Genomic DNA, 23,233 nt, shown 5'->3' on the forward strand with positions numbered 1-23,233 from the left:
TCTCACAATGCTGCAATCTCGTTTTGGCCAAAGACAATAGTCGGAGTGGTAGCTAATGCCGCTTAACCGTTATGGCCATAAAAAGGAGATTCCGAAACTTAACGCAAAGCGACTCAATAAGCGATGGGCAACCTCACCTGGGCTCCCGCCTAACCCTTGCCCGGAAAACTGAAAACTGAAGCATCAGCCGCAAAGTCCCACAATGGACTGCTGACTCCGACTCCAGCTCCGACTCCATTGAAGCGTAAGGCTCTCGCAAACTCCATTCCATTCCAAATCAACTGCATTCCTAAGCCCTGTCAGGCATTTTATGGCCAACACGAAAGCTAAACTTTTGCCGAGGGAGTCGTAACATCGCAAGGGAGCCAGTTTGTCCTTGTCCCATGCCTCCTCGGTGCTCCTGGTTTTTCCCCGGGTTTTCCCCTATTTTCCCCTTCTGCTTCGCTGCGCTCGTAAAATTTTATGCGTTTTTTGCGCCCTACGCTCGGCGTTGAAAATGAAAATTGTTACTCCACAACAAGCGAGCTCACTGTCGGATCGACTCCCGGATCCGGCTCTAACTGCGGGCCTCTCCCCCGGAATCCCATGCCCCGTATTTCAGCCAAGTCGAGTGTCGTGTCGACTGCCAGACGTGGCCAGGGGGTGGCACTTTGTTTGGCCCAGAGGTGAAAGCGCAGACGGCTGACAATTCATCGAAAAAAAGCCAAATCTCCGGAAGGACAATATACAATTTTAAGAATATATTTTTCACAACATTGGGAAGTCACCAATAGTTGGTGATTACTAAGTTAAAGGAATTCAAATTGTAAAAAATCCTCATTATTAAGAAAACATTTTGTTAAAATCGTATATTTTTGTAACTAACAGATTCATATCTATAAGTTTCAAATGACAATATTCAAGTCAAACAAATGATATACCAATTTAAGCTGCGTAAGATATAAATTTGAAAATTGTTCGCCTTCTTTGGGATTGCTGGTTCTGGGCACGTTGTAATGAACATCTTGTATTGCAAATATATTCAGCATTCAATTTGAAATGACAGCTTTTTTTCAAATTGTTTTTCCGCCAAAAATAGCTTGAAAAAAGTTGGCAACTCGTTTTGAACTTGTCCTTTGTTTTGGTTGCTGCTTGCTTTTTACGACTGTGGGGTATTTATTACACTGAGCGGAAGGGAGGAGCTTCAGCCTGATGTTTCATTTCTGTCGTTTCGCTGGCTCTGTCACTTACTTTCCCCACTTTGCCCTTTCTACACCGACCTGTGCGTTAATGAGTCAACACAAAAGGCTCAGCTGTTTGTTTAATGCATGTTCCACCCCTTTCAGACACCACCCCTTCAGGTGGTTGGGTGGTTGAGTGGGTGGCTGGAGTTTCAATGTCGCCTTTGTTGCGCCACGCCTTGTCCAAATAGAGCAAAGTATTGGGACGACTTTATGGGCTCCCATCTCGCAGATTGACTCAAACGAATCACTTCAGGTGGAAGGTGTCAGGACGACATATCTTCTCTTATCCCTAATTACTGTGACCTGTGAAATCCGATTGTCCTTTTCGTTGAACTTGAAATTAGGAAAGATTTTGGTACAACAATATTTTACATATTTGGAGAAGACTTTCGTTTATAAATATTGTATGTTTATTTATGTAATTTTGGTTCTCTTATTAGAATCCACAAGTGCGAACTTGAAATGCGCGTTGAATTAAAGAAAATATTTAGACCACAATTAAAAAGTTTCAAATAAAAGCTTGCCATGTAATTAAGTGGTACATTTAATTTCTCAGACCTTTCCATAAAGGAGTGTGTATTCAAAGAGACCTGCGAAACTATTACCAATCAAGAGTGTCTAGTTTTCTGAATTTGTAGTGAACACTAATTAAAGCTGGCGTATTTTTCTGAGCCAGCTTGAATTAATTAAGTAAGTTATGGTTTCCCTTTTGAGTTGTCTCACATTCAACATGCCCCAAAAACACAATTCAAAGTTTCCCTCACACTAATTGTGCAGAAATTTTGCAAATGAAAGCGCCATAAAAAGCAGGGAGAATCCATAAAATGCTGCAATACACGCAGCCATAGGATTGCCATGGAGATGACTGCGTTATAAACGAGTCTGCGATGTGCTTCAATTATGTGCCAGGATGCTAGGATGCCAGGATGCCAGGAAGCTGGGAGGTTTCCCTTTTTCCACTTTTGCGGCTGCAAAAACTTTTGCCATGTGATGAATGCGAAAATATGTTTTCGGGGACTCCATAATGAGGCAACTCGGCAGCGGCAGCGACAGCGAGTTGCACCATCAATCTGCTGGCTTTCGAGTCACTTGATGGCTTTGAGGCTGGGCCTGTAAACAGTAGCCGAAAAATGTTATGCGTAATTTATTTGTGCGTTTGTTCTGGCCATCGGTGCGTATGCGTAATGTGCTGTACAATTTATGCGTGCGCCCAGGTAAAAGGCATAACAAAGTGGTGTAGGTCATCCCATCATCAGCCGCTGGCCCATGCGGCGTATGAGTAATGCACATTTTACGCCTGAATTGCCAAAGCCATTTTTACCGTCCGCCATTTGCGTTCTCTCTATTTATTCCCTTTCTGCCGGTGGCCCGTATAAAATATTAATAAATTGAAAGCCATGTGAAATGGCATTTTTATGTTTTCCTTCTGTCGAGCTTAGGCTTTTGTTGCACAGCTGTCGTTCCATTACAAACATTGCAAATATTGCGCATACGCCATGTGCGGCAGGGCGTGTATTTTGTTTTTGGCAGTTTTACAAATTGCCAATGCAGTTCAGCCTTTGAGTTACGCAAGCAATGAGAAGAGGTACCATTTATCTCGTTTGCTAATGCTTTTTTTTTTGGTTAACAAGTTATCAAGGAGTTTTCGTTTTAAAAAATGGCCTATAGGGAAATAAATACGTTTTTTTATGCAAACATCTTTTTAGGTTCCTTTCAGGTTTTCCTTGTAAAATAGAGTATCAAATCTGCTGCAAACCCATTCCGACATATCCCTTATGCTCTTCCTTTTTTCCTGCCACACTTCCTTCTACCAACTGTTCAATCAACCTTTTTTCGGAGGCATTTGATATTCATGACAGGCAGATATTTGTACGTGCCAGGAAAAGCTAAGCAGCCTATCCACTAGGCTAGGAAAATGGCAACTCATTGTGTAACGGTGTTGTTTTTGCTGCTGATTCAAATGCAAATATTGCCTGGATTTGGTCCTGGCAAAAGTTTTCGCACGAGGAAACTTTGTTGGCTACGTAGGCGCTGGAACTTCCGGAGCAGCAAAATCGGGCAAAAAAATCGAGGAGTGCGGCGACTTTAAGCCCCAATAAGCCAAGGCAACTTTACGGTTTATTGCCATGTTTGTTTGTCAATCGTTTTGGGAAAAGACGTGGAGGCAAGACGGGCCCAGTCCCACATTCAATAGGCGCTCATTATACCCGTTACTCGTAGAGTAAAAGGGTATACTAGATTCGTTGAAAAGTATGTAACAGGCAGAAGGAAGCGTTTTCGACCATATAAAGTATATATATTCTTGATCAGGATCAATAGCCGAGTCGATCTGGCCATGTCCGTCTGTCCGTCCGTCTGTCCGTCCGTCTGTCCGTCTGTCCGTCTGTCCGTCCGTATGAACGTCGAGATCTCAGGAACTACAAAAAAAAGAAAGTTGAGATTAAGCATACAGACTCCAGAGACATAGAAGCAGCGCAAGTTTGTCGATTCATGTTGCCACGCCCACTCTAACGCCCACAAACCGCCCAAAACTGCCACGCCCACACTTTTGAAAAATGTTTTGAAATTTTTTCATTTTTGTATTAGTCTTGTAAATTTCTATCGATTTGCAAAAAAACTTTTTGCCACGCCCACTCTTACGCCCACAAACCGCCCAAAGCTGCCACGCCCACACTTCTGAAAAATGTTTTGATATTTTTTCATTTTTGTATTAGTCTTGTAAGTTTCTATCAATTTGCCAAAAAACTTTTTGCCATGCCCACTCTAACGCCCACAAACCGCCAAAAACTGTCAGTGTTGAAATTTCTTCTTCGCACATCCACTAGCTGAGTAACGGGTATCAGATAGTCGGGGAACTCGACTATAGCGTTCTCTCTTGTTTTTCAAATCAAGTGAAGTGTGAATGAGCCAAGTCCGCTTAGGCCCAAAAGGACCCTCAACAAATTTGCCATGCCAAATGAAATGGCCATAAAAAATAGTAGCCCACGTAGTTCTTCTTTCGAAATAAGGCCGAGACTTTAAAATGTTGCTTTCTGATTAAATTTATTTATGCGGGTTTATTTAAATGTTTTGTAAACATGCATCAAAGCTTAAATGGCTAGTCATAAAATTGTTTCGGCTGGTTGTTCTTACGCATATATGTAAGTGTATAACTAGGCTTGTGATAAAATATGTGGGTGTGTGGTGTGATTTATATTTAATGCTAAACTTAAAATTTGGCTTAGTTTATCAATGTTCGAAAACAATGAAATCGCTCGTTGTTTGTGTGATGCATATGTATGTTTGTGTGTTTATACCTACGAATTTAGCTTAGAAGTGGATTATTAAATGCTGACAAAGGTTAAAATGATCTAATCCTAGAAATGCTTCAACTGGTTTAAATGCATATTTGTGGCAGATATTATGTACATTTTAGCTGCATACCTATGTGCAGCACCACGCAATACTATTCTCGAAGATATCCCCATTCCAATACACTGTGTATATATGTATGTATGTATGTCGTGTGTGTTTGTACAGTAACTGCTTAAGTTTAGCCATCAATCCTTGTGTGTGCCACAAGGACATCAAGTGCGCATGTTGAACAGGCGCAGACATCCTTCGAGCTTAAGACTAGGTTTTTGAGCGGATAGAAAACCCGTGCAGACACTTAGACAATACTACGAATTACTTTTTTACTTTTTACTTTTTGGCATGATCGAGCCTTCAGTCTGGCCTCACTTCTCGGCACTCTGCATCGCCTTGCTCAGGGCAGCTCCCAGTTGGCTGAACGAGGGTCGCTCCTTCGGATTGGCCACCCAACAGGACAACTGGAAGAGGAGGAAGAAAATGGTTAGATCCTTAGTTTCACTTCTTTTTGGAAAGCGTAAAAACATAAATTACATTACATTATAAATTCCTGATAATCAGTATGCACCAGATTACCAATGGGAATAGGTGGTCATTACCATTAATAGATAGTAAAGCAAATGCTCTTGGCTATAAGGATGCTTACCAGTATCTCTCGGAGACTGTCGGGCGTCGATTCCGCCACTGACCACTCCAAGGACCCTGCCTGCGAACGCTGCACCACCTGCTCGTTGGTCAGCTCCTCGTGGGGCAGCTTGGTGGCCTGGTTGAAGAGCTCCCACACCACCACGCCGTATGCGAAGATGTCGCTCTTGGTGGTGTACTCGTCCTCCTGGATGCACTCGGGCGCCATCCAGCGGATCGGGAGCAGCGTGTTGCGGTGTTTGTGGTACTCGCGGCTGTACTTGTCCTTGCAGAGAGCCGGATAGGATACCTTCACTATAAACTCACTGGAGATCACGCAGTTGCGAGTGGCCAGATCCCTGTAAGATGGAGCATTGCCAATTTGATCTATAAGAAGACCCGCTTAAATAACTTACCTATGGGTAAACCGAGCTCTGTAGATGGCGTCCATTCCCCGGGCGATTTGGTAGGCCACGGCCAAAACCTGACTGGTGGTGAGTGGCGGCGGCGAGGAGCTGCCTGCGGTGGCAGTGTTCACTTTGCCGGCGGTGGCCAACAGGAACTGCTTGAGATCGCCCCAATCGGTATACTCCAGCACCATGTAGTGTGGATCCTTTTCGCGACATAGACCAAACAGACGTACAACACCCTTGTGCGAGATGGCGCGCAGCAGATCTAATTGTCGCCGGAACTCCTGGCAGGCCTGCTCATCCTTCACTTTATTCAGGGCTTTGACCAGGACAAGCTGCTCGAGACCCGACTGATTGTGCTGCTCCTGCTCCTCCTCCTTGATCTCCTCAATGTCGTCCATGGAGGTCTTGGAGCGACGCTTCTCGTTTAGAGTACTCAGTGTTGTGCTTCCACTTCCGCTGCCTCCACTGCCATTTTCACTGTTGCTGTGCTGCTTTTCCGTATCCGCATCTTTGTCCGAGGGCGAGGTGACTAAGGTGGCCTTAAGTTTGCCCACAAACACATCCCCGAACTCGCCGCGTCCAATTTGGATGAGTTCACTGAGCCCGGATCTCGGAAGAGCCAGTTGCTCGTAGATGTGGGCCGATTTCCTCGAAGCCCTCGACTGCTGGCTGCAGGCAGTGTCATCGGATTTCTGGGCATCTCCACTGGACTTGGATCTGGATTTGCTGTGGCCATTGTGCTGCTTAGAGAGGCAGGGCTCCTGCTCAGAGCCCTTGCCATTGCCAGCGGCATCCGGCTGATCCCCGCCAGCTTCCTTAGTGCTCAGATCGTTCAAACGAGCTTTTCTGGCTTGGCGGCGATAGCGACACCACAACATTAGACCCACCACTAGAACAATGTAGGCCAGGGCCACCGTCATGGTGATCAGTACAGCTCGGGTGACCAGGAAGCCATCACCAGCGGATTCCTCTGGAGCGAAGCCGTCACCGGTCGTCTTCACTACCAACTGGACATCCTCTCGCTTAAGTCCAGCGCTATTTCCGATGGTGCACCCGTAGCTACCCTCGTCCTCCACTTGGACATTCCGTATCTCCAGAGTGCCGTTCTCCAGGAACCTAAATCTTTCGCGGTCCGTGTTGTTCTCGCTCAGATACTTTAGATCCTTGTCCCACTGAATGGTCGGCTTGGGGTCCCCAATCGCCTGGCAGTGAATCACCACGGTTCCCAGTTCCGCAGTCTCGATGGGTCCCACTGGGGGCACACTAAATTTGGGAGTGACCACCACATTTATGGCCACGGTGGCATTTATCTGACCTTGGGTGTTGGTGGCCAAGCAAGTGTAGTTGCCGCGATGTTCCGAGTTCACGTTTCTGAAAATCAGTGTTCCATTGGCATCCACTTCCACTTGGTCGGGTAAAGTGTTATTTTCCCCTTCCTGCAGAGAAATGGTTTTTTTTTTTGTTAGATTATTTTACGGGGATATATCATTACAGCTAGAATTCTAAAGTATTTTTGTTGGTGTATCCCCTATTTTCTTCACCACTTTTTGGTTGTATGTATTTGATATCAAACCATATCAAACTGGTGTTTTCGGCGGCATAGCCGAATATTTCTGAATTTGAATATCAAAGACACATGCAAATTTATTATGCAATTTCAATCTGTTAATATCAAAGTTGAATGGAACATTTTTGGCCCCGGTATCTGTGAGAAATAGAAACAGACAGCTGACCATTACCAACCAATTTGCCAACGTGTGCCATGCGTTTTCATCAAAAATGCAGAAAAGCAGGCAAAAAGGACGCAATACACTTTGAACAGGTTTGAGCCAGGTTTGTTTTCCGTCCAAATGAAAAACTTTCTTTGAAAGGGTTTCATCCTCTTTTTTCGGCCCATTCCCATTCCCATTCCCATTCCCAAATAGACAAACAGTTGTCGAAATTGGTTGGCCATGGCAAACAGCTGGCAACACAAAACGCTCAATGGTGGGTTCGTTTTTCGGATATTCGAGAGATAGCAAAAGGGTGCTTAGGCCAGATAGACTCAATAGAGTTTTGCATATGAAACGGTTTGTTTGGAGGAAAAGTTTGCCCAGCGGCGCATTGCGGGTTTTTCAATTTGTCAGTGACATGTGGCCATCATTGCAGCGGAGTGGGAGGTAAAGTGTCAGAAATGACTAACATTCCCATTTGGAAGCTGTCGAAATGAAGACCGAAGTGCCTGGGCAATTACTGAACAAGCGGATGTCAACCGCTTTTTCCTTCGACTATTACGAAATGGAAATTGTCAAAATGATCACTAAATGAAAGCTAACTATAACTGGACTACTTACCCTAACCCACTGCACCTGGGGCGTTGGAGTGCCCTGCGCCTTGCAGTGAACCTTGGCCACCACTGCATCCAGCTCCAAGTTCTTGGACGTGGGCTGAGGAACGAACTTCAATTGTTCGATGACCTCCAGGACGCCGGGAGATGAGCTAACCGGGACATGGGCTTCCAGCTGCAGCTGACACTGGTACTGGCCCGCATCGCTGGCAATAATGCTGGCGAAGCTTAGGGTGCCATTCTGTTTGTGCAGCACTAGTCTGGCATCCTCCCGCAGCAGAGCATCCTTGCCGGAGTCAAAGGAGTGACCTGAAATTGGCGCCGAACCACCGAGTTCCACTTGCCGCAAAAGTTTGCCATCTTTGCGCCAGCGGAGTTGGATGCGTTGGTTCTTCAGCTCGTCGGGAAGTTCATAGAGGCAGGTTAATGCCGTCGGCTCACCCTCCTTGATAATCGATTGTGCAATGGGCCCTTGCACAATGCGCAGATCCTCTGGAGCAGCGGGTAGTGACTCCAGGCCAGCAGCTCCTCCGCGTTTGCCGCGGCACAGGAACGTCTGCTTATCCCAGGACTCCATCACCTTTTGGCTCTTCCGCCTCGCAAGTCTGGGCAGGCACTTCACACTGGACTGATAGAGGTAGCCCTGCTTGCTCATCACTCGACCCGCCGCATTGGAGGCGGTGCATCGGTACAGACCATCGTCGTCGCTGCCCGGCTGTCGGACTATCAGGCGGTGCTGATCCAGCTGGACGTTTCTCCAGGTGCTCAGCTTCTCGCTATTGCGATACCATTCGATCTCAAGCGGATCCGAATCTCCTGAGGCGCCCTCCACGTGGCACTTGAGCAGCAGCTCGTTGCGGTTGCTGCCCAGCAGCTGGACACTGGCGGATTCAAGATCTGGAGGAAGGGATGGGTATGATGGTGTTATTTAGCGTTAATATACACAGAGCGTATATGTCAATAGTTTATAATGTATATCTATTCGGGTCAAGTAATTATATTAATTATCAACTCACTACCTCTTAAATAATACGCATGTAAAAGTAATTGCAAGAATGGTAAGAGTCTGCTTTACATAATTCCACGGATATTAAATCATTGAAGGACTAAAAACTTTTTTTTAATACTAACAAAATTATGGCTAATTTCAAAATATGACACAGCTATTTTCTGACCGTGTAAAAAAGGCAGCAGCTGCGGAGATTGAAGCTGTGAAATGAGTGTGGGCTATAAACTAATTGAATTAATGCAAGACGCAGGCCGAGGGTTGCCACAGCAGTTCGGCCAACGGAATGCTCGATGCCAGAGAAAAGAGAATATCCCCCTAAAGTTATTGATCAGCCGGGGTGAAACCGAATAGGCTGGCATTCCATAAATATGCATAATATATCCGGAAGATACATTTAGCCTTAATGCGTTTTCTTGGCTATGCGAATTCGCCGCTGCTCCCTCTTCTGATTTCTGATTTTCTGCTTTCCGCATGCCGGGGCCCTTTGGTTATACTTATTTCCAATGGAAAGTACGGGTATTTCGCGCGGCATTAAGTGCATTTTATCGTCAGTTCAGCGCCGAACACGACGCTGCAATCTTTGTCTTTATCGGCGCAGCCTGGCAGCCCATTTAAGGTGGCGAGGAAGCATAAATTGAACTGTCAGTCAGTCAGGAGAAGGCTCCACCTCTACCCCACCTTGCTGCCCATATGTAAATGCTCACATGCCCCCCGTTTTCCTGCCCGCCGGGCTCCTCTTTCACTTCTTGGCCAGACGGAACGGAATGGAACGGTACTTGCCAACAATTGCCGCATGAGAAAAGAGTTTCTATGGCGCAAAAGAAAAGCGCATAAAAAATGGGGGGGAAAAAACTGCAGTCCAAAAGAAGAATGCGCTGCTCTCTAAACTCTCTGCCATGGCATAGGGTTTAATTTATGTTTTAGTGGCAGCCGGAGGCGCAAGGGGCGTGGCCAGTCATGTTGCAGACACGCTAGCATACACAATCGCTGCACAGAGAACAACCTTGGATTCTTGGATGCAAAGAATGGCAGATATTCATTAATATGGCTACGACTGAAATACTAGTCATATAAGTCTATTTTAAATAGCAGCTTAGTTAAATGAAATATCTGCTGAATATTCCCTAAATCTGAAATATATTTCATCATCAAATTAAGTGTGCATTTCATATTGGTTGTCCATAACAAAATTTCTCTGTGTGTGGCTTTTGTATGACCGGACTTCCATGATATCTTGGTGCTGCAATCGTGTATCTGCAGCCCATTGTGCCGATGTGAATGAGATACTTTTGTATTCGGAGCGATAATTGTCGGATGCCAAGCGATGCTGCTCCTTAAAGTTCTAATTTGGTATCCACCCCCCCCAAATAATTTATTCAAATTGTTTTCCTAGATTCTCTATTTGCCCGACTTTGGTATTCCGTATATATGTGATTGCCACAGCCTTCGGAGATGGTGCCATAATTTTCATAAAACATTTTTTATCTGCCGGCCCGAAGGAGCGAGCAGAGATCTAGGCAAATGGATGATGTATGTTTTATGGATATTTCTCTTCTTTGCCTATCTGCTGAATGTTTGCCAGGTCTCTGGATGGCTGCGGTTTGCTGGCCGCGTTAGAGAAAATTTACATATGCACATAAATCTTGTTTGGGCACCGACTTTGTTTGCTTCTCGCAGAGTCAGTGAACAAAAAATGCCTCTAAATATTTGTAGACACTTATTTGGTGGCAGGCAATGGAAAAACAGAACCAAACCGAACCGAACCGAACCGACAGCAACAACTCAATAAACAGAGCCCTGTCTTCGTCTCCGTTGGGGAAGTGTCAAAAGTTTGAAATGTGTTTGTATATTTGCTCTTCTTGGGGCACGTCCGTCAGCTCGACGACGACTTTGTATGGTGGTACGTTGTACGTACCGATGGATATTCTCCGTGGGCCTGTGGCACAAAGTTTTGGTATATGTTACGACTAAAATGACAGTAGAGTGAACTAATTGGCACTTAGACAGCCGAGGAGCAAAAGTATCTAATGGATGGCCAAACATGAGGGGCGGCAAAGTGTGCAGCGGGTAAAGTGTGGAACGGATTCAACTCGCCACTCGACAGGTAAACACAGAAGTATCTGATGGGTTGGCCTTTTAACATAGAAGTGGGGAAATGTTGCCTAATGATATTCGTATTTTGGTTAAACAGGTTGGGCATTTACTATGGTTCGTACGTAATAGATTACAATCTTTGATGGGTAAGTCTTAACATTAGATGTGCTAGTACACATACAAAAACCAGAAAAAAGTTGTGTTTTCCGGAACCACGTTTAAACATACATACTCGTACTGAACTGGCATCCCTTGACTCGAAGTAGCTTAGTAGATTTGTAAAGCATCTTTAAGATACATAGCTTGTTTGGAATCGTTATTCGTGCCAAATCTTTATCTCTTTTCGGCGTCATGTTGAGATAGCTCTGTGATCTTTGGAGCTATTGTATCTAATAGCCTCCTATAGAAAGACATGACTAACTGTAACTTCAATTACTAGCAAGCCGTGAGTCGCTAATTAAGAAGCTCTCACTAGACTGATGCCTGCATCGTTAGAGGCAGCAGATCTTTTGACACCTCTGGGATGTAGTCGCATCTACTATACATATACCTGTGGGCGTGGGAGGGAGTGCATAATAGGGGGGTGGGGGAGTTACAGGAGGGGTCGGAAGGCGGCCGTCATTCACACGTTGAGCGTGCAAGTCGAGGTAAACACTAAACACTGGGAAAAGGAACCAACACGACTCCGAAACAAAATAAATTTGTTAAACTTTTCGCTGGCCATGGGATGGAGCATAAACCACAATCGCTGTAAACAATTGCCGGAATGCACACGACGAGGGGTGTGAGTAGGAGCCATAAAAAAATAGAGACGGCTTGGGTAAACAAAGTGGAAGTAAATGTCGAAAGGCGGGCAGAATTATAGATATCGAAATTGACAGTTCCCCCCAAGCGGATCGTTCTTATCGGCTCGGGTCTTGGGAGCCCCCATCCCCTTCACCTTCCCCATCTCCTCCATTGGAGAACCAAAGACCCCAAAGGCGGAATAAGTGTGCCGACTGCGTCTTATTTCGTCAACTGTGAGTCCGCTCCTTCCGATAAGATAGCTCGTTTCTTTCGCTCGTTTCTGGAGCTGCAGTGGTGCAGTGCTGCACTTCTTTTTATCGCTCGCTTTTATGAAAATATAATTAATTGATAATCAAAAATAGATTATTTGGGCGGGCCGAGTTGGGAATGGAGCTCGAGTGGAAGGGTTTTCAGCGCTGTCATAAACCCAAGTGGCCCATGTCCAGCGAAAGATGGAGGCATGGAAATGGGAGCCCATAGAAGTGGCTGAGTTTCTGAAGTGGCCGGCGGTAATTGTGAACGTTAATGGACTTACGCAGCCCTTCTCTGCTTCTCTGCTTCCATCTATCCAGTTGTCCAACTGGCCACTCCATTTCACTTCAATTGGCTGGGCATTCTGTGTGTGTGCGGTGCACAAAGCGGCTTACAAGTTATTGACCCATTTCACAAATTGGCGCAGATGCAAGAGGGAAATGCATCAAAATTGTTTGCAGATATTTACTCAACAAATTAACTATTTGGCAGATCGTTTGCCGCAGATACAAATCGATGAGTGGCTTTCATCAGCGTATTTCGATATCAATGAATTTCAGATATTCCTACCCACTTCCTTCCTACCCCAGCTCTCCGATTTCAGTGGCCAGCCATTTTGGCCATTTGTGTTTATGGAAAATTTATGGCAACAACTGACCGGAGCACACTCGATGTGTCCTGCTCCGCAGCGTTATCGTCGGATCTTTAATTAAAGTTGGCCAGCCGCTGTCTCAGCACCCAGCACCCCAAACGTTTTTCAAATTAAAACGTTAAACATTCGATTATCGCACATTGTCTGCCCTCTGGTTTCGCAGTGGCTTTGCGAAAGGGGGACTTCAGCTGCTGTGACTTTTGCCCTCTTGCGAGGGCAGTTAGCCCCCCGTTTTAAAGGGGGACTCCCTGAACTACGCCCCTGATGCCGTTGGTATGTAATGCTTTCTCCAAAAGTTGCTAATGATCAACTCGTGTAACAGCACAGAAAAGCTAAAAGTAAAATAAATGCCAAAAAGGAATATAAAGAAAATCCTAGAGTTAGGAAAAGAGTGGTTGAACGGCATGCACAGAGAGAAAATTGTTCGGTGCTAGTGGATTTGTATGTTTAAAATATATTTCAAAGAATCTTTAATTAAAAGAAAATGTGTGAAACTAATGTATAATTTCTTTGCTTTCCAAAGTGAATTAGTAGTTAAAATCCGTATTTATAGTTCTAAATAAGAACTGGTATTATTCTTGCTGTGTAGAGAGGAACTGAATTGGAGAAAGGACGCAGGATAGCGCGCCAAAAAGTTGGCTACATTTTCTGTTTGCAAGCTCGTGTCTGTTTTTCTGTTTTTCGGTCTGTCTGTCGTCGTCCCCTTTAATGTTCTGCGAGCTCGGCTCGTAAAATTTTATGCGTTTTTCCGGCATTCACAAAATGAAAATTATCCGGTTCCACACCCCCCGCGCCCGCGCGACTCCCCGGGCATCCCGTTTCACCCCCGCCGTATCCGTAAAATAAAAACCCAACTTGCCAACTGCAGTCAACTTGAACTTGTGTCTAGAGCACAGATACAACAGCGGGGCAGAAGTCTATATGTGATGGGGGTGCCCGGGTGCCTGGGTGCCTGGGCGGTCGATTTGAGGGTTGCTTTTCGTCCTGACATTACCCGGCAAATCCCGCTCTGGTTACCTCGCCCTCGTCCTCGTCCTGGTCCTCGTCCTTGGTGTGTCTTTGCATTTTGTTTGGTTTTTATGACTTTGCTGGCTGTTCGGTTGCCATTGTTGCTGCTGCCATTTCTCATTTTATGTTTATGTTTCGTGTTAATGTTGCATTTCATTTCCCCCATACATTTCAGCGCACAAACACATTTCCCTCTGGTTTTAGCCACCAGCTCCGCTCAGCTGTTCACTGGTTAGTCTGTGTATCCTGCCTGAGTACTGAGCTGCGAGTCCTGCGAGTCCTGAGAGTCCAACAACCCCTTTCGCTGAGCAAATGTTTGGAATGTCCTTTCCCCCCACTCATCGTCCTCCAGGAGCCAGTCGTCTGGTTTTGGTCTGACGCGACTGCCTTCTCCTTGGTCCTTGTTTTTTGGGCTGTGACTCGCTTCTGGGTCCTGGTTTTATTGCTGTCTGTATAATTTCTTCGCTGTCTGCTTAATTCCTTGTAGTCATCGGTTAGTCGCCGGGCACTGTCAGCATTTGCCTTCCCGTTTGTAATGAATCCCGGAAAAGAGGTTTACTTGATTTGGCCGCTAAGATTGCAACCATTTCTGGGATTTCCATTTGCTTTTATTGACTAAAGCGTTTTCACATTTGCTTAACAAATTCAAATAAACTTCAGTACTAAAACTGTAACCAACCGTCTTTTTTATATTTAGTATATATTAAGAAATTTAAGACATTTCTTGAAATATACGTTTATTTCAAATCTTCCCGACCTTTCAGTAATTTTTATAGTATGTTTCGATTACTTGCTATTATTTCTCATCTAAAATGCTAGTGTTCTAACTCTCTGGTATTGTTATTGAAGCAGAACTGCATATTCCTCTATCTAATGAGCTTTTAGCAGATTGTCTTTTCTCCTTTTAATCCCCATTGCAAATTTGTTAAATGTTGCAAATGAAAATGACACTTTGCCCGCGCTTAATTGAACACTTATTTCCGAGAAAAGTGCAGACGGGAAAATCCCGGCCAAGAAAATGCAGCCAGGACACAATGAAGACGGCTCCTGAATAAAATGGTTACCGAACCCAAAATTTGAGGAGCAACGACACCATCTCCATCCTAACTTCCATACTTCCACGCATATTTTAATAGTTTTTGTCTGCTGCTCAAGAATTATGAGATTGATGCAAGCTGGGCAGGGGGTGGTAATCACATAACCCACTTAGCTTCAGCTGGCGCCAAGATACATTCCCTCCATCGCTTAAAGATACAAAAACATATATATATACATATACGCTGCACGCTTTTCAGCAGCAGCAGCTGCTTTTTCGGGGGGAGCTGTGGCAATTAAAATCAACTCCCGAAACTACAAATTAATTAGTTAATTAATTAGCTAAGAACACTTGAGATGAGGCTGGTGTATAAATAGCGATGGCGGAGGGAAGATGCCTTTGCTGTTGGGTGGCTTTGATCACAGCTCCGATGCCGTGGCCGTGCTGACAGCCCAGCTACAGATACAGATACAGATACAGATACAGATAGAAATGCACATGTAGATGCAGTTGCAGATAGCAGATACCAGATATATCTCCCATATAGGAGAGCCCCCAAACACATGCACTCCAGATTGTGCATAAAACTCGCGTTTTGTTTACATGAAAGAGGTAGACGAAGGAGTAGGGGTGTGTTGGGGAGCTATTTGGTAAATTTATGCATTTTTCTGCTTAAAGGCAACTGCAACTAAATGAACATCAATCACGTGACGCCGCGGCCTCAGCCCGAGGCCAAGAACTGCAACTGCACTTGCTACTTGAAGGCAGTCAGCGATGCACTGGGAAATATTTTATCTAAACCTGTTGGTATACTAAACACTTGGTCTTTTGTAGATGCAGATATAGCTTGACCCTTTGCAAAAGAAGCTTATCTCATTTAAAAAAGTTAACTTTTAGGTGGAATGCAGAGCTGATTTAAGAACATAGTGATCTTTTTCAGTGTGCTGCTTCTTCGGCAGGGTCTTCTTCTTCACGGTCCGATGCATGGGATGCATTCTGTGCACTGCACTGCACTTCCTGTAGCTCTGGGCGAGGGGTCATGGGGGGGGGGTCTTCGCAAGGGGGCGTGGGGAAAGGGGGCTTGGCTAGCATGGGATCTGACGCATGTACATCAAAACTTTCGGTTTTTATCTTTCATCGGTTTGTTGGGCTGCGTTCCGTTCGCTTCGGTTGCGTTTTTATGCCTCTTTACCTTTTCTTGTTGCCTTGTGGTTTGCCCGTATCTAAAAAGGGTCTGAGGTGGTGGTGGTGGTGGTGGTGGACAAAGGGGAGAGGGGGCTGGAATACCATTAAATGCAGCATTAATCAAATGAATTTGCCCTATGCATAGCAATTACACGCGGAGAAACCGGCGAGCAGTTCGAGAGCAGTGCAGCTGGTAGCTCATATCGGTTAGTTCTCTATTGAATACTCTATTGAAATTTCATGGCTTAGGCTCTAAATAAAGTATATTAAGAGCACAATTTGCTTAAACTTGAATCGAATATTTTCCAGTGCTCCCAACTCCCCACATACAATTCAATTTCGCTTTGTTAATTTGCACAAGCAAAGACAGATTTGCTGTCGCCCTTAACCATCAGTCAATTTGCTTATTGCGAACAATTGTGGGTCTGGGAGTGGGAATGGGAATGGCATGGGTACTGGGATTGAGAATGGAGCTGGAGCTGGAGCTGGGGGTAACTACTCACATATCACGCTCAATTTGGCGGGCGGAGACGCCTCCCTGGCGCCGCTGGCCAAATTTGTCGCGATGCAAACATAGCTGCCAACATCCTCTGTGCGCCGCACCGCCTCGATATGCAAATTGGAGCCGATTTGATGGACACGCTTGTCATACGCAATCCGATGACCTGGAATGGATTGCAAGGAAGGCGAATGCTTAATGCCCGTCCACGGGATATGTAAATCGCTGCTCACCATTATGCAACCAGTCGTAGTGCAGTTCGCTGTAGGAGTCGGTGGATTCGCACTCGAACTTCACGGATTCGTTCTCCACCACGGACTGACTTTGGGGCAATCGCTGGAAACGCGAGGAGCTGGCCAAAACGTAGGCTGTAATTACAGAAATAAGCGAGGGAAATTAGTAAACTGGATCTCATTACAGTCACCCATTATCCCGATTAAAGGGCAGAAGTCCTTTAAATTTAAGTTAAACAGCCGAAGCCTCATCAAACAATTTTGTGTAATTAACTAAAAAAGTGCATTAGCCATAATTTCGTTTAATTAAAGTGGTTTAAACAAATTAAATGCGCTTAGGCTGCTTAAATTACAGTGTTTAACGCAAATGTAATTTTGTAAGCGCTTTGCAAGGGCAGGAACACAAAAACACCAGCAACAAAATACTCAAAAAAGGGCGGAAGCACAAAAAACACAGGCTTTTTGGAGATCAAAAAACCATTTTTTGAATACTCTACGGCTTCAATGATTAAGGTACTTATTATGTGGCATAAAACTAAATTATGAAACATGACTCACGAAACATTTAATTGTATAAGTTTAAGAACTTAAACGGGTAGTAACTTTGCAATTCAATTTCAATAAATACCCTTTATAGAGTATCATAAAAAAACATCTCGGAAAAAACAACACCATTGCCGTCCAATGTTGCGGGTCCTCAAACAAAATTACAATATGTGCATGAAGAAAAAACAAACAAAAACGCATTCAGAGTTTTGTACCAACATAATTAAAAGCCAGAAGGAAAGGCGTATATAAAAACCAGGCGAAAAATAAACGCATTACGAGAGGAAAATGTGTTTATTCATTTAATTTGTGTTTTCCCCGTTATTTTGTGAATGCAATTCGGTTATTATATTAAATCAACAGCCGCGAATGCAATTTGCTGCATTTACTCGTAAAATGCGATTCACTGGTCAGGTGTGGCAAATATGAATGCGATTAATGGTGATTACCAAATGAGCTGGCAAGAAACTCATGCAACTTATTCAACTGAAAGGACCATTTCACATTAGTGGTTTAAAGGGGCTTAAATCAGACCACAAGTGGCGCCATATATCGCATACGAGGCTACAAAGTCAAGTGTGTAAGCATAGCAGAAGATAGCTGGCAACCGCAACTCGCAACTCGAAACGAAAAGCAATTCAAACGCAATTATTTTTGATTATACAAGTTGGGAAGCAGGTACAGAAACATGAACAAGAACCCGAACAAGAACTACAAAACGGCCACCATTATATTTGGCCACTAATTGGAGCAATTTGAGACAACACCTCAGATTGTGGGGCCCGGGCGCAGTTCCTTTTTGGCCAAGAGCACGACCGCGCCGAGGAATCAATAAGCAGGCCCACAACAACGGCTACAACACCATTACTGGCTTTTCGGAGGAGGGGCTCCATTGGTTTCATATGCCAGTCACATCGGTGGCAGACGTGTTATGATACAAGGCCCAACCAAAAAGGCAGTTGGGCAGGCACCGGGATGCCCTCCTCTGGCTGGGCACAACCCTGGCCCCTGCCCAATCCTCCCCTGAATCGATTTAATTTGCCGTGCGGAAAACGAGTCAAGTCAATTCGAGTCAAGTCGAGTCGGGTGGAGTCGAGACCGAGAACGAGATCGAGACGAGGGAACAAAGTCAGTTACTGGGCGTCGATTAAAGAAATATGCGTCCCGCTCCGCAGTCCGTTGATTGCGCTGATGTGGGCACAAAAATGCGTGAGGGTGCGGAAGACGACGAGGTGGGGAACCAGTGTAGCAGGAGGTGGAGCTGCGGAGGAGCACTGGTGGCGCAGGAGCCGAGCAGCAAACTGAAAAAGTGTTGATGCTGCAAACATCAGCGACAGAACCACGGAGCAGCGGGCAGTCCCGGTCCCAACTGCCCATCTCGATCTGTCTGTAGATATACACTGGCGAAAAGCAGGGCAGTCAAGTGCGAGTTTTCCAAATTTAAAATAGCCATTTCATTTGATTTATTGAACGAGATATTATTTACTTTAAAAAGCACAAGACTTTTATAGGAATATATACATTTGGTAAGCAACTTTAAAAACTACGCTCTTGTATTGACAAATAATACAGCTTATGTTAAAAACTAGTAGATAAGAAGATAAATAAATATTGTGAATCCTTTTACCCCACGCGTTATACATATGTACATGTACTGATAGATTTCTTAAAGAACTTATTAGAGTAAATAAAGTGATACATTTGTATTTTATGTATATACTTCAAGGTATGTACTTGGAACTCTTCTGGACTTCTTTTGAAACTCGTGGCTATTTTCAAGGAAATCTTCTCAGTGTATTGTTCCTTTCACCCACTTACCCTCTTCGCGGGTGTGTGTGTGTGATAATTAGTTCGTTTGTTTGGCTCGAATAACCGAAATCAGCAAGTCAGCAGCAGGCAGTATTACGAGTACCAACTGCTGGGGCCTCCTGCTCATCAGCATCTTGAGATTCAGATTCTGGTTGTGATTCAGATACCACGCAGATGCGGATACAGATCCAACTTTGACTGCCACAAATGGTGCGGCAACATTCGTCGATTAAGCACAATGAATGCGAAATATTGTAGTAATAATCAGGCAACCCACTGTGGCAGCCACTTGAACTTGCCCCATGGGTGGCGTTTTGATTTGATTTTGTGTGTGTGGGGGGGGGTGGCAATGGGAATGAGACTGGGAATGGGAATGGGGGGGGCAAGAACTGAACTGTCACTCTGGAATGTTTGGCATTTGTCTGGGAAAAGCGATGCCGGAAAACTGCAAGTCAACAGACAGACAGGCACTGACTGAAAAGTGGAATTGTGTCTGACAATTACGCGTCAAACGTTTGATCTAGGTTTTCTCAGGGGTAAAAATGGCCAGCAAAGGAATAATTGAATTTAAAGGTTACAGCATGTTTAATCACTCACAAGACTTTATTCGGGGATTTTTCCTTTCAACGACAGTCGAGCTTCTCTGGATCATTTCCTTTGTAGTTCAAACAAAATTGAAATATTATGTTCTATAAAATGAAAATTGATTTGTACTGCGAGCTAAGTCCCTGCAAGTCATTTTTTTAATCAAAAAATGGTCTATTTTCTTACTGCTTATGTGTAAAAATAATATTTCTTTGAACGCCTTCAATAAGAAATATCAAGCTGACTAGATAAAGTTTAACACTATGTACTATGTAAGACGAGATCTTAAGCACTGGGACTAGCACCTTTGTTGTTGGATTGGTTATCCAGTATAGTAGAAAACCACTAGGATGCCTTGCATTCAGTGTATTTCAAACGTGAGCCATTTGTTCATAGAACACAGCCTAATAAATTGGATTCATTATAAGGCAGCATTAAACCCTGAAATTTCCTTTATTCCCTGGCTTTCTAAGCAAATGCATGACTAGTTCATACAATTTTCGAGAGAGCTCTCTGGAGAACTTTCGACTGGAAGTCTTTAAGGTTGCCGAAGGATGCAGACAGGCAGAAGGGAGAGGGGCAGGAGGTGTGTGGCTGTGGCAAAGGTTGGTGAAGGGGAGTTATGTAGTTGCCACAGCTGCCCTTAATGTGGGATGTGCGATGCTTTTGCTTTTGGTTTTGCTTCTGGCCTGGCATGTTGCATGCAGCATTTTGCATGCTTGAATAACAAATTATGACTGCCACACAAAAGGAACTCGCACACTCACCCTCACCCTCACACACACACACACACTGACAGCCACATTATTTGCCATACAAATAATGGACCTCTGTAGCGTTGCACAGATTTTGAAATATGCGAATCCGAATCCCCCTATCCTCGCTGTCTGCCGGCTGGCTTTTGTTAGCGGCTGTTTGCCTTTGTGCTACTTAACAGTCAGCAGTTCTCAGCTCTGTCCTGTCTCACACACAAACACGCATGCATACACACACACACACATATGCGTTGTTAAGGACCTCCGTTTGCATAATCGTGTCCCTCTTGAGACCCGAGATCCCCCTCCTCCGGGTTCGATCCTTATCCCTCTGGTAATCCCCTCCGTAAACTATATTTGATTAGCCGAAATTTCGGCGTCGCTTGTCTCACTTCAAGTGGGTATCCTGATCCTTGGCAGGATAGTCCTTTTATTTCAAGAGTGTGTGTTCTAGCACTGGCAAAAAATATTTGGAATCGTGTACCATACGGTTTGGAAATGAATGCCTAATTAATAAATACAATTGTAGAGGAGAAAGGATGGAATGTATAATGAGATGGTAAAGAAACAATATATTATCTAAATTCCAAGAGAGTAGTTTAATAAGTTGTATTTTTAGATTGACTACTTTATCTTGAGGAAAGTTCTTAATGAGCAACATCTGTCATTGAAAATAATAACCTGGCTGTAAGGACCTCAATGGTAGCCTGTCACTTTTTTGCTTTTCTTCGCTGGCTGTTGATGTTTGCCCAAATGACTTCATTTTGAACCGGGTCCTGAACTGAGACTCATAATTTTCCAAATGGCTTCCTCTCCCGCTGCTTTCCTTCTCCTATTCCAAATTAGTAATGCCAGCTTGGTGGCTCCTGGCTGACTTTTAATTGAGTCATTTTGCACGCCGCTTGCCTTTCAAATTGAATTGCCAGAGACAAAGGCTCTCTGGGTTTTCGGTTTTTCTTCGCAACACAAAATAGCCCTCGAAGAATAAGGTAATAGGAGTAGTTCTGTGTGGACGGCAGAGCCCCGAGGTTAATAGAGTCCACATTATGGGTGGTCTCGCCCAAGATGGAATGGCGAATATTCAGCGCAATACAAATGTTGTGATTCCTTTGAAGTTCGCAAAGGCAATCTCCAAATGCCGACATCGAAATAAGCAAATAAATGCGAATTGAAAACCCCTTAAGCAAATGAAATGAATTTGATTGCAAAAAACCCAAAGAGAAAAGGCAACCTCCCCTCACTTTGCCCACATAATCCAATAGTAGCAGACCACTTACCCATCATCGAAGCCAAGACCAGGCCGTATATTGAGATCATCCTGGCAGTCATCTGCGTATATATGTATCCGCAGCACTTTGACACCTTTGCTCTCAATTAGCGACACAAAAATATAAGCACTCGCGTATCGGATCGGTATCGGAAACGGAGTTTTTATAGGGCTGGCAATCCGATGAATACACTCGCACATCCACCAGAAGAGAGTCACTGTAAGTGCCGGCCACTCGAAAATGCACTCAACGCATTTGTAAATATTCAATATTTGGATGGCACAGACATACGACGATGACTACGACTGCCCTTTTCAGGGGTTTACCGGGGTTTCACTGGGATCCACCGGGGGTGGTGGTGGTATTGGTGGTGGTATTGGTGACTGGAGTCCAGGGCGGTTTTTTGATGTTTACTGTGGACACTCAAATTAAATTGCTATTTACATAGTTGGAACGCATGAAATGCATTTATCACCGAACACACGAACTGATACGCCACTTGCTGTTTGTTACTTTTTACTCTTATTTTCCGTTGACGCTGGTTTATGTTTCGTGGCTGCGTTTACGTGTGCGTCTGCTTTTTTATCAGCGACCAGATTGACAAGCGACGGATACGGATACCGACAAAGGTATCTAGATACACAAAATGCAACGAAATGCTTGACGACCGAGGGCCGCGCGGCAGAGGGCACAAGGAGCCCAACTGGGGTTCAATTACCCAAGAGAACGCGAGCGCAACAAATCAACTTAATTTGTATCTTAAAGATACAAGAGCCCGGCTGCATCAGCTGCATCAGCTGCATCCTTGGCATCATCGCATCCCGAACCGAACCGGCTTTGGTGGGTGATTTTTGGTCGGGGCAAACTCGGGCAAATACAAACAGAACGTATCGAAAAAGAACGGAGCGGCACTTGGATATCTCAAATCCAATCGAACCTGAATCTGAACTGCACGCGTTCGAAGTCTGTTTATTACTGAACTCCGCCGGCTGTTCGAAGTTGTTGGTGGGAACCGGCTTTTGCTGCTCTCTCAGCGGAAAATACTGGGTTCAGATAGCGCTCTCTCCGGAGGAATATGCTTAGTCGTGACCAGTATTCCTTGCATGCCCCGTATTTCCGACAGTGTTGCCGAGCTGCAGCACTCGCTTGTCGCGCGCCAAGTTTGAAGTGGAGTTTTGAAGGCTTCATTTAATTTACCTATAAAAATTTGTGTTTAGCTGATGAGCATACAATTTAAGGGACAGTATCATTTAAAAATCATGCAATAAAAAGTAATACACATCTCATTTAAATAGTAATCTTTGAGATGTGAGAAAATTGTTTTTCTGTGATTAAAAAATTAAAATCTTTTCCATGAGCTTATTTCAAGCATGAATAATTAATTTGCTATATGAAAAAGGGACTCAATTTTTCCCCATCCTAGTTTCATTTAATGAAATAAAGCTATCAGTTGTCGGCAATCAGATCAGAGTCACTATGCAAACCGCCCGTTGTCTCATCACCCGACCGTTTCCCCGATTTGAAGTCCAAACAATAATGCGTCTTAATGACCAAACCAAGAATCAGCTAAAATGGGGTGGTC

The 23,233-nt window shown here is 44.5% G+C and overlaps 1 protein-coding gene across 1 annotated transcript; it reads right to left on the minus strand.

Annotated features, from left to right (window-relative positions):
- Positions 1-4,261: 4,261 nt before the first annotated feature.
- Positions 4,262-22,613, minus strand: LOC120446109 (tyrosine-protein kinase-like otk). The gene is made up of 7 exons (XM_039626903.1): positions 21,661-22,613; positions 16,689-16,823; positions 16,460-16,621; positions 7,942-8,831; positions 5,612-7,044; positions 5,218-5,554; positions 4,262-5,032 (listed from the first exon to the last, which is right to left on the minus strand). Exons 1-7 carry the CDS (start codon positions 21,710-21,712, stop codon positions 4,940-4,942), a joined length of 3,102 nt encoding a protein of 1,033 aa, XP_039482837.1. The 5' UTR covers positions 21,713-22,613; the 3' UTR covers positions 4,262-4,939.
- Between the last annotated feature and the right edge of the window lie 620 nt (positions 22,614-23,233).

Source organism: Drosophila santomea, chromosome 2R (assembly GCF_016746245.2).
Source record: "Drosophila santomea strain STO CAGO 1482 chromosome 2R, Prin_Dsan_1.1, whole genome shotgun sequence".
Classification (NCBI taxonomy): domain Eukaryota; kingdom Metazoa; phylum Arthropoda; class Insecta; order Diptera; family Drosophilidae; genus Drosophila; species Drosophila santomea.

Excerpts from the sequence above, each read along its gene's own strand:
- LOC120446109 (XM_039626903.1), bottom strand. The coding sequence starts at position 21,712 with ATGACTGCCAGGATGATCTCAATATACGGCCTGGTCTTGGCTTCGATG. Across the intron at positions 16,824-21,660 it reads GGTCTTGGCTTCGATGATGG|CCTACGTTTTGGCCAGCTCC; the intron begins GTAAGTGGTCTG and ends CTGTAATTACAG. Across the intron at positions 5,033-5,217 it reads ACAGTCTCCGAGAGATACTG|TTGTCCTGTTGGGTGGCCAA; the intron begins GTAAGCATCCTT and ends CTCCTCTTCCAG.